The sequence below is a fragment of the Macrotis lagotis genome, chromosome 1 (assembly GCF_037893015.1).
Source record: "Macrotis lagotis isolate mMagLag1 chromosome 1, bilby.v1.9.chrom.fasta, whole genome shotgun sequence".
NCBI classification, from domain to species: domain Eukaryota; kingdom Metazoa; phylum Chordata; class Mammalia; order Peramelemorphia; family Peramelidae; genus Macrotis; species Macrotis lagotis.
This window is the reverse complement of record NC_133658.1, coordinates 45,551,265-45,562,588: the sequence shown is the minus strand read 5'-3', so window position 1 is coordinate 45,562,588 and position 11,324 is coordinate 45,551,265. Positions and strand designations below refer to the sequence as shown.

Below are 11,324 nucleotides of genomic sequence, written 5' to 3'. Positions count from 1 at the left end.
CCCCTTGGCAGTCAACACAGATTCCAGAACTCTGGGAACCCACAGACAAGATGGTATCCCCACCGCCTGGGGCCAAGACAGGAAGAAGGCGCAAACACCAAAGGAAAAGCTATTAGTTTATATAGAGATATATAGATATTGATATATACTGTGTTTACATAGTCCACAAGTTAAATGCAGGTATCCATAAGAAGAGCATTAACAATAAAAATACAATCTGTGTAGCCAAGTACAGACTTAAAATGGTAAAACAGCAAAAAGGATCTCACAAAAGGTACAAATATACAGTACAAATTGATTTATTTAAAACAGTTACAAAAAAGCACAACAAAATAGATTATCCTTAGAATTATTAATGCTTTGTTAAAGATCAGGTAGGATTAGAGGGTAAGAAACAGTGTTGGGGGGGGAGCACCTGACTAGTTCTAAGGCTTTAGATACAATGCAGTTGGTTACATGTTAATTCAGCCATTACATAATGGGGATTATAGTTGAGGGATGGGTAATTTATCTACAGGGAACTCCTAGCTAAAACAGATCCACCTGGTCCTCTCCAGGTGGGGCCTTCTCTCCATCCTGGATGACATTCCTTCCTTCCCCTCTCTCCCATCTTCATCCCCCCTTTGCCCCCCCACCCCCTTAAGGTGCTGTACAAGTGGAGACGGGTGCTCCCGTTGTAGCTGAGATGGACACTGGTATGGCTACAAGGGACCCTGTGTGATTGACTGGGAAGGTGGCTGGGGACTGGCCCTGTGAGAAAACTCTCCCCAACACAACACACATTCTCCTCAATGCCACACAGTGTTGAGAAGGCCGAGGGTCCCCTCACTCACGACCCATTCCTTCCACCTCACTGCAAACTCCCTGCCCTTCAGGTAGCTCCAGAACTACCTGGTCAGCTTGCACTGAAGAAATCTCAGTCCCTACGACAGCCAGAAAGATGCAAATGCTTGTGGGTTGGATACTGAGTAAAGGCACAAGGGCCCCAGCCAGACCTTGCCGGCGGGACCGACATGAGGCCAGTCACTGCTGGGGGTTACAGCTGACACGGCTTTGGGATTCATGAACTTGGAGTTCTCTATCTACCAGGGAGAATTTGGGTTTAAAGTGAGAAAAAAATTTAAAAAAAAAAACCTTTTAGTGTGAAAAGTGCATTAAATTACAACTGCTCCTGCTAGGGAAGCTCAGCAGGGCAAACTGCACCCTTGTTCCCTCCTGCTGCAGGACCCCTGCCTAGCCTGCAAGTGAGGAGGGCCCTGGCTCCAGGCTGTGCCCGCAGACTAAGCCTCTGGGCCCCAGGCCAGTTTGAGAGGCTATTAGAAAGAGCAGCTGCCAGCTACAGACCCAAACGCTCATTTTATTATTGCATAAGGAGAGAGGCCTGCCCAACCCAGGGAAATGGAGGGGTGCAGGCCTCCCTGCAAAGTCCCAGGGGGCATCTCATCCCCATTCAATCTGAGCAGGGGTCGGCCCTCCAGGTGTAGTGTTTGTTACTACAGTTTTTCTCATCTGGAAAGTATTGCAGCTTCAGTGTGAATAGGCACTCCCCTAGGGTGGCCAGAAGTCTCCCTAAAACTTTGGCCCTGGCTCTTGCCATTTTGAACCCATCCTTCAAGGCTCTCCAAGGTCAGTTAACTTAGTAGACTCTCCTCCAACGGCCTCGGGCACTTTTGAGCCCTCCGGCAGTCTCCCAACTCTTCTCAATCTGCCTGCTGTCTAGCATGGCTGGGCCACAGCATCCTGCACTCGTGGGTCCTGAAGGGTTTCTGCTCCCCTCAAAGTCCTCATGTGGACAGAAAGGTCACCAAACTGCCTTTGCGGCCTTGGGTGCTTCGGTCTCTCCCACCACTAGGCTGGTCTAGGGGTCTGGTAGGAGAGGCCACTGAGGACAGGGTGCAGGCCTTAGCTTCTGACTCCCCTTTAATACCTTCAAAATCAGGTCACTAAAAAAATCAGAAAGGTTAAGAAGTCAATAGAAGAGAACAAATCTGCAGATGCAGCCAACTTATTCCTCCTAAAGGCAAATAGGGAAGAGAAGCTGGGGGCTCATCCTGAAATTGGTCCTACCATTCCTGTTTTAATGGGATAAATGGTCAGCTGTTAAGTGACCTTGGCAAAACATGAGCACTGTTGTTTCCTCCACAGCCTAATTTTAAACTATTTGGCTAAAGGGACAGAAAAGCCTGGGGAGAAAGCAGCACAGCAGGAAGTTAGTAATGGGCTGGGCCAGACTGGTGGGCACACCGCCACAGTGACAAAGCAACACTCAGTGGCACTGGGCCTGGTAATGACTGGCCACATCGGCCCAGCGCCTTGTGTGCTTTAAAGTGGGATGGGTGGCTCTTAGCCCTGAAGTCTCAAAAAGAACCCTGGGCTCCCAAAGCTTGGGACTGTGCGGGATCTTCCTTTAGTTGGACATCCTTCTCACAAACTGAGAATGGCATCTCTACCCAGTGGAGAGGAGCACACCACCCATCGCAGCAGCATGTGGAACTTCCCCACCCCTGCCCCCCATACTGGCTTCCGTCACCAGGATCGAGGATGACTCCTCCCCCCACAAGTTACCCCAGGGCCTCTGGTTCTCCAGTCCTTCATAGATGGCCTCCTCCTTTTAAAACTTCCTTCAATTCCTACCATGGGTTGTCTTACTCAATGCTACGGTCAGAGAGGAAGAAGAGTGGCACCACAGCCCCCAGGGCTAGCCCCAGCAGCGCAGACCCAGGGGAGATCATTCTTCTCCAAGACACCCAATCGATTCACCAAGATCAAGTAATATGCAGGGTGTACACAGCACTGTGCGAGGCCCTGTAAGGTTAATGGGGTGCAGCTGGAAAACCCAGCTTTGGCCCAGAGCAGACTGAAGAACAGCAGATGCCCAGAAAGGGACCCCTTCTTCTGAGAGGAAGCAGAAGTACCTGTTCCAAGTCAAGCCCGGATGGCCATGCGGGGCACCTGCGGCTTGGGGGGGAGGGACGGATTTTCTTTGGGCCTTCCCAAAAGTGACTTCAGCAGCACCTCCTGCCCGCCTGATGTTGTGCGCTCCCAAGGAGCTTTCCAACAGAAAGCAACTGCTGAGAAACCTGTGCAAACGTATTCGCTGGACGCCACCTGCTCCCAACAACCAGACAAGGCTATGTCTTCCCAAGAGAGTTTGTGAGATAACTCGAGGCCCTGACTGAGGAAATGAATGAGGGAAAGCAGCACTTGGGGAGACTGGGGGAGAGGAAGGGAGGGAGGGAAAGAACTCCAGTCAGTACCAAGGTTCAGCCTTCACTCAGAGCCAAGGAACAAGGGTCCAGTCTGGCCGGTGGGCTTTTCAAAGGACCAGAGCACTATAGAAAAAATGGACCCTCTGGGGCACAAGACTGGCCTCCAACATCCGAGTTTCCATCCCTCTGCTCTCTGGTGTTCTCTCAGAACATCCCCAGGAGGTAGGTAATATTCTTCCCCATTTGGCAGTTGGGGAGAAAGAGACAGAGAGAGGTTACAGAACTTGCCTAATGGCCCTAAGAGAAGAGCTGAGTCAGCCCTTGGGAGTTCCCAGACCCTTGACCCTGAGCCATGCCATCTCCACCAAAGCCATGCTACCTCCTGGTCAGAGTCGGAACCTAGAACCAGGAGAAGCTGAAGCAGTTAGGGGACACTGCCCTGAGTTACCATGACCAAACTAAACACTCCCTCCACCTTCAGGAGGCTCATGGAAGAGCCTGGCTCTCAACATTCCAGAATCCCATAGGCTTGGCTGAAGCAAAAAGTTGTGGGAATAACAACCTGGGGCTTCCAAAATGGAAGGAAGCCAAGAAGAATACCTGTATTAAAAAGAATACCATTCTGTGAGGAACTTGGGCCCAAGGACATTAGGTTTTGGGATTATGTGGATCAAGACAATCACCCCTCCACCTTTAAACCCTTCCTCATTAGTGAGAGATGACAGATGAGACTATGGGGTCCTAATGGACAGTGTCAGTGAGCCTTGGCAATTCCAGCCTCATGTCGGTACCAGCCTAGGGGATGGTATCTATCTTGAATGCTCTGCAACAGAAAGAGCACAGACACGATACCCAGGGATTCCTAGGAGACTTTGAAAATGGAGAGAAAAATGACAGTCAGAGGGAAAACCCAGAGTCCCTGGAAAATTAGTGGACTTAGTAGGAACAGATAAAAATTGTAGAGACCACCAGTGAGGTCAGCAGAGCCTTAGGAAGAGGCCCAAATGGAGGAGCCCTGCTGAAGGATAGGAGAGATGGGGAAGTGCAGGCACTTGGGCACATCAGCAGAAAAAGGAGAGGGAGTGCAGGTCTAAGGAAAGTGATAGTACACAAATTTTTCAAGGACTCTCCGTTCAGATGACTTTGGGCTAGTCGTAAGTGACCTAAGCAGGGTGGACTTAGTGAAGATACATGCATTCCTTTCAGTCCCATCTAGTTCCCTAACAGCTCTTTCCTCCCATGTCCCCCAGCTGCCAGCTCTCTGCCAGTCTGGATTCTTAGCAATCCCTTCATTCTTGACGCCGGAGGTGCTTAAATTTCTCTCCAGCCCTGAAAGTCGCCATACGCCTTGTGAAAAACAAATGGGAGGAGGAGGAAAGGCAATGAAGCCTAAATGCAAGCCTGTAGAGGAAACTATGTTCCTTGTCCACAAACCCAAAGATGACTACCTGTAACAAAATTACCCTTTAAAGTGCACATCTCTCAAGTGAAGGGCTCTGGGGTAGGAGCCCCTTATTCCAAAGGGGGGGGGGTCTCCCCTTCCCCCAGCCCGAAAGAGAAAAGAAAAAACTCCAGACAGTTTAACTGCTGCTACTCTAAGCTGTGTGTGGATCATAGTTTTTGGCTCTTACTTTGTGGCCCTCCCTCTGCCCCCTGCTCCTGATTCTTAGACCTCTCAAATGCCAGGGTTAGGCAAGGGGAGAGGAGAATGGGGGTGGGAGTGGGATGCCAGTGCTTGGGATGCTCCATGTTCCTCCCAGGCCTAGGTCGGCATCTCCATCCTCCTTCTGCCCTTGCTCCACAACCTAAGCATTATCTGGAGCCATCCCAGAAGGATGCCAAGGGCTGCTTTACAAACCCTATGGCGTGAGGCTGATGTCTCCCTCCTCCCTCCCCAAATTCCCATGGCCAAGAGAGTGGATTAACTACTCAGCGTGTGCAAATTCTCCACCTGCTCACGGTGAGACTCAGCTCTGGACTAAAACTCTGGTCCTGGAATGGGGGAAGAGTTCATTTTCCTGCATTAGAACGCCCTTCAATGGAGAGTTTCACCTCCTGTGGAATGAAAGAGGGCCGGAGCAGAGTGGCCCGTGCTTCCTCCCCCTGCACGCCGTATCTTTGGAAGCCCGAGGCTGGCCAGCAGGACTGAGCGCCAGGCTCAGGCTGAGAGGGCTCCACTGGGTGGGAGCTCTGGGCCACTACCCCCTCTCCTGAAGGCTGGCTCTTCCTGTCACTGTCGGATGGCTCTCTGGATCCCAAGACTGTCCTCTCAGGCCTCTCCTGGTCTGGGGGAGGGAAGCCAGCCTGAGAAACCGAGTGACTGTTCAAGCTCTGTAAACTGATAGAGATGCAAACATCTCCCACCTGGAGCCGGTGGCAAGGCAGAGAGAAGAGTTGTGCTGTCCGCCCAGGGCTGCAGGAGGACCAGCCCTGACCATACACAAAGAAAGGGTGTTCAGGGGGCACATCGATGCTTACTTTGCTCTGTTGCTCCCCGACCACAAAATGCAGCATGACAAAGCCGGGCCACTGGCTCTCCTGAATGTCCACCACAGTGCTGGAATCAATCTTTAGTCCCCCACTCACCTCGGCGCTGCGGACAAAGTCTTGGGTCTGTAGATCCTCCACCCGCTTCAGCTCTCCTGTGGCCAACTGGATGATGGCACCTTTCATGAAATGAGAGGGCAAGTGGGAAGAGGTGCTGGGAGGGGGGGTTGGCTCCTTGCTTGGGAAAGTAGCTCGAACCTGCATGTCCAGATTGGAAGTCACCAGGATTTCGGAGCCCATGGACAGCAGGCCCTGTTCAGTACCAATAGGCACCAAATTGCCATTGGCTATAACCATTGCTTTGGGTAAAGGTCTGTGTTTTACCAGCTCTTGAGGAGACTGGGTATAGAGGCCCTGGACCTGGCTTTTCTCTGTCATTTCTCCTGGGTTCCGAGCCAACCCTCTCATCTCCCCCTGATGATCAGAGGCATGATGGGATAGATTAAGGGGGCTGGGCTCATCTTTCCTCTGAGCTGCCACCACTCGATAGTCCTGAGACACTAAAGTTCCGACCACTCTCTGGACCTCGAGGTCAGTATCTGGAGTCCCTCGGTGTGCCGGCACCACCACCTCCATCCGTGGCGTCTGAGAACCTGAAAACAACTGTCCGTCCACCACACATTCCACCACTGCTCCTAGGCCCTGGCTATCATCCTTGTTGCTGGGGGGGTCTGTTGCTTCACTTTCTCGTCTTACCATGTTTCGTTCCATCTGTCTCTGCCCTCCATTGGGAGTCGCTACATCTGGAACAGGTTGGACCTCATGGAGCACAGGGGCAGAATCTGGGCTTGCTCCTGTGGGAGGGATTTCATGTGTGGTATAGCCGGCAGGTAGCCGAGACATCTGATAGTAAATGGGCACTCGGCCTGGAGTGAGGTCCACTGGCTGAGTGCCTGAGTGATGCTGCAGCTGACCTGGCGGGGAAATGGCGGTAGGGACTTTGTTGAAAGTGTGGGCTGGAGATGTGGTCTGGGGGGGAGGGGTAGCCCCTTCTGCCAGGAGTGAGGCATATGGCACAAAGTGAGGAACATGAGAAGCTGTGAGGCTGGCAGAAGGAGAGAGCAGAGGGCTAGGGAGAAAATTGGGTGGCATGGCATAGGGCATAGTGTAAGGAGGTCCAATAAATTGCAGAGAAGTGGGAGGCAGCTGAGCATAATGGATGGGGGGATAGGGGATTCCTGGATGCTGAATCAGTGATGATGCTACATTAAAGGCGGAGGGCAGTGGGCTCATGTTCACCACAGGATGGAGGCCAGTTGGGGAAAACGTGGCCGGCGGCATGGCAACCTTGTACAACATCCCATATTGGTCCACCGTCAGACCAGCAATGGCCTCTACTCCATCGCTTCCAACACTCTGTCTTACTCCTGCCTGGGTCTGCCCGGCCACCACTCCTCCTCGACACCACTCCGAGGCATCACTCGAGGGTGTGTGGTTGCTTGAGCAGCTGGTGGTCCTCCCCATATCCTCGCTGGTCACAGGGAGGTCTCGTTTCTTTGGTGGAAGGCATTCCTGACTCCTCTCATGAACAGGTTTCATATTGCTTTGTAGTATTCCCAGAGCCCGAAGGGGGTCGGCTCACTTCTGGGGACATCAGAACAGACTTCTCTGTGATTTCCTTGTACCCCCTTCCACTGTTGACTGGGGCACCCACATCTGCTGGGGAACAAATCAGAGGCACAGAGAAATAACCTGGGGTAGGCTCCACATGCAAACAATGGGTTGGTTCACCCAGCAGGAGAAAGTAGCAGGGCTTGTGCCCAGAGAAGTCTGTGAGAAAGGAGAGAAGTAGGTGAAGGGAACAAAGAGCAAGGTCTAAACATAGCAAGGAAAAATGACAAAAGGACAAATAAACACCAAGAGGGATTGCCCCCACTGGCCAAGCCAGGACATAGAGAAAAACCACAAAGCAGAAAAAGCTAAGAGGAAAAAAAAATTAGTTGATACATCAATAACCTGTGGGCACCCCCTCCTCCGAGGAGACCAACAGCTTCCTTATAGTCATATCTCCAACGATGACCTTGATAGTCCACAGCTCTCAGATTCCCCTTCAGTGGGGATCGACACACACATTCTTTCCTTAAATTTTGCTCCTTTCTACTAATACAGACTAATGTGTCATCTCCCTCTCTCAATCCAATGATCTCATCCTCACTTCCTTTCCCATCTCGTATTTGGTTTATGACTTCACCTATCTCCACCCCAGCCTGGCTACACACTCTGGTTTTGTGTCATCACCCACTATCACCACTCCCTAGGTCTTCTAGTCTACTTGTCTCATTGTCACCCCCCCCCCCATTTGAAAGTTCCTGAGTTAATTTTCAAGTGCCATCAACTTGGGTCTAAAAAACTGTTGTTCCCCATTATGACTCAGAGCAACTCTACCCCCCATATTTGGTAATTAGCTTCATATATAACTTTTATTTGCTTCTCTTCATCCTCAAAAGGTGGCTTAGTCTGCCCTCTTGGCTAAAAAGACTCTCTCATTCCTGTTCAGGTAAGAGTAGTTTCTCTCCATTTGACTATTGCCCAGTTCTGAGTCAGCAATACCTTACCACCTGTTTTCTTGATTCTTTTTCCTTTCCTTTTTCTTCATGATACTGTCAAGGGTTCTTTATCCTTGGACTTTCAAAAGTGTTGTAATAGGCTCGCTTTGTAAAATACTTGTCCTCCTTTAGAAACATAGGCCTATTTTCTCATTTCATTGAACAGTATAGCTCCAAAAAGAAAAAGAACTTTCTCTTTCCCCCTTTTTCTTTAACACCTTTCACAAACACTTTTGGCCATCATTAATTAGAATTTTTTTAGGCCTAGAAGCCCTTATGAAATTTGCTATTAATTTCTTCTAATTAATCTTTGGCTTTCAGGATACATGCTTGAAGGATGAGGAAAGCTATAATATTGGGCTCATTTCAGTTTTCCTACTCTTCTACCGCAGATGCTATCTGCAAGGAACCCAAAGAGATGCCCATTTTTATTACCTGAGCTTCCGGCAATGCTTCTGGGAAATTGTAATATGAAGCAGTCTCCTCCCGACTGGCTTGGTAGTCTGGAAAAAGGAAACAGGATAGCAGAAAAGAATGAATAAGATACTTTCATTTCTGACCCTTCCAAGAACCATCAGAGAACAGGTAATAAGAGAGAGGGACAAAAAGGGAATTCTGCAGGTCTTTAAAGCAGAGTAGTAAGGCGACTAGACATGCAGCTTCACAATATTAAAAAAAAAGGTTTTTTTAATCTTATGTAACTTAAGGTTCCTAAAACAAAACAGGAGTCTAATTTCATTCTCTCCAATGTGACAGTCTTCTTGATTTCTTCCGCTCAGACCTTTCACTATCAGAGTTTCAATTTATATCCAGCATAAATATTCAGATGGGCCCAGAATTAAATACAAAAGCTTCTCCAGACTCACAAGCAAGTAAAAAGACAAGAAAGATCAATTTCATGACTTCACCTTTGCCCCCGAGGTGCTGAAAGCAAAGGCATGGAGGTCATTTGAATAAGAGAAGCACCTGGGGAAAGAGCTATTAATATTTCTGGGGCAGAAAAGGAGGTCAAGAGGGTGTCAAGTCACTCAAGGGGAAGCTGTATTAAGATTTCTAACAACAGAAAAATTGGACGCCAACCAGTCAGCCAATATCATTTACTGAAAGCCAGCTTTGTACAGAACACACTATCAGGTGCTAAAGAAACAAAACACAGTGCCAATCCTCAAGGAATTTACCATCTACGAACCGGAGAAAGCCCAGAAGCACACACCCAGGAGCCCAGAAACACACCCATGGTTAATGCCAAAGGACAGAAGGGCAAGGGTCCTGACAGAAAAGCAGGGCAGGGGCTGGGGGCAGCTGCTGGCCGACGCTACTTTTCAGTACCTCCAAGTCCATCGGCAGAAGAGGTCAAAAGGACGGGTCCCCCCGGGTGGGAACCGTCCTGGAAACCGGAGCTCCTGCGCTACACGCGCGGAGAAGCGGCCATAAAGGCGGCTCCTTGAGGGAAAGGGGCGGAAAGGGCGGCTGCGGGGCGGCGACCGGCCCCTGCCCCACCGCCTCCGAGGAGACCCGCTCCAGCCCACTCCCCGCGACGCCAGGGCACCGCGAAGGACCCCCGACCGCCGCCCCCCACGGGCCCAGCCGACCCAAGCGACTGCTTTCCGAACAGCTGGCCGGCGGAGCCCGGGGGCAGGAGGGGGCTCCCGGGGGGAAGTGCCTGCCGCCCCGGGCGGCGCCGGCGGCCTCGGCCCCGGGCACCCCGAAAGGCTCCCTGCCCGGGCGCGGGCTCGGAAAGGACGGGGGGGATGGGCTCAGATTTCCGGGGCAGGAGAGCCGCAAGAGGAACCTGGGAGGGAGGCCCCCGCTTCCTCGTCTGGGGGTCACAGAGCAGAGGCGGGAGGGGCTCAGCGGGGATGGGGGAGCCGGGGTCAAGCGGGGCGCAGCCGGAACCGGGGACCCCCCCCTCCCAGCCCCGGCCTGGGCCCGAGCGGAGCCCGCGGGGCCGCGGCCGCACTCACCGGCCCATCTCACGACGCTCTCTCGGCTCCTCCCGCCGGTGTCAGGGCCGCGGCCTGAGGAGCCGCCGCCGCCGCCGCCGCCATCCCCGGCCCCGGAGCCGCCCCACACCCAGAGCCCAGCGCCCAGCGCCCCCAGCCCGGCGCCCGGAGATGGCGTCACCGCATCCTGCCCCCGGCGCCCGGAGATGGCGTCACCGCGGCGGGAGGCGGGGGAGGGGCCGCGGGGCCGCGCGCCGGCCGGCCGATCCCGGGCCCGGCGCGAGGCTCGCGTCACGTGGCCCCGCGCCCGCCCCCTTCCCCCCAGCTGACCCCGACCTCGCTCTGACCCCTCCCCTTTGCCGGGGCAGGGCGGCCCGGGCCATCCCTGAGCCTTGGTGCGGGAGACCCCGGGGCGGCCCGGGGGGGTGGGGGGGGGCGGGGAGGCGGCCCGGGGGGGGGGCGGGGACGCGGCCCGGGGGGGGGGCGGGGAGGCGGCCCCGGGGGGGGGGGGGCGGGGAGGCGGCCCGGGGGGGGGGGCGGGGAGGCGGCCCGGGGGGGGGCGGGGACGCGGCCCGGGGGGGGCGGGGACGCGGCCGGGGGTGGGGGCGGGGAGGCGGCCCGGGGCCGGGCCCGAGGCGGCCGCCCGCCCCCCTGGGAGCTCCTTCCGGAGGGGCGGGGCCTCAGCCGGAGCGCACCTGGCCGCCCCGCCCCGCCCCGGGAGGACGGGCGCCTGCGCGAACGGACCCGGCTGCCAGGCCCCGCCCCGCCCGCTTCTCCAGGGCTGGGGGCCGGGGCGGCCGCGGCGCCTTCTGCTTCCCGATGAGCCGCTGACATCTTTAGCCTAGAAAAAGGAGCGCCCGGGCCGGAAGAGCCCTGGGCCGCCCCCAGTGTGCACGGAACCCCCAGGGAGGGGGCTCAGACTGAGACAAGCGGCGGCCCCCCATTCCCAAAGCAGACCCCGGCGCCTGGAGGTGACGCCGCGACCCCCGAGGCGGTGCCCCGACGAGCCCGGGGAGTGGAGTGCAGTGAGGCCGAGGGCCCGAGGCCCGGCCTGGCTTCTCCGGTGGCCAGAGATGGCC

The 11,324-nt window shown here is 54.3% G+C and overlaps 1 protein-coding gene across 5 annotated transcripts; it reads right to left on the bottom strand.

The window, feature by feature from the left end:
- Window positions 1–1,113: 1,113 nt before the first annotated feature.
- On the bottom strand, window positions 1,114–10,633 carry ATXN1L (ataxin 1 like). Of its 5 annotated transcripts, XM_074199905.1 has the most exons (5): window positions 10,267–10,633; window positions 8,738–8,805; window positions 2,916–7,412; window positions 2,566–2,805; window positions 1,114–1,943 (listed from the first exon to the last, which is right to left on the bottom strand). In XM_074199905.1, the coding sequence occupies exon 3, from the start codon at window positions 7,293–7,295 to the stop codon at window positions 5,220–5,222; it is 2,076 nt and encodes a 691-aa protein (XP_074056006.1). In that variant the 5' UTR covers window positions 7,296–7,412; window positions 8,738–8,805; window positions 10,267–10,633; the 3' UTR covers window positions 1,114–1,943; window positions 2,566–2,805; window positions 2,916–5,219. The 5 variants fall into 5 exon arrangements, with proteins under 5 accessions (XP_074056006.1, XP_074055999.1, XP_074055996.1 ...); XM_074199898.1 differs by having other exon boundaries at window positions 2,566–7,415; XM_074199895.1 differs by having other exon boundaries at window positions 2,566–7,412.
- Window positions 10,634–11,324: the final 691 nt, after the last annotated feature.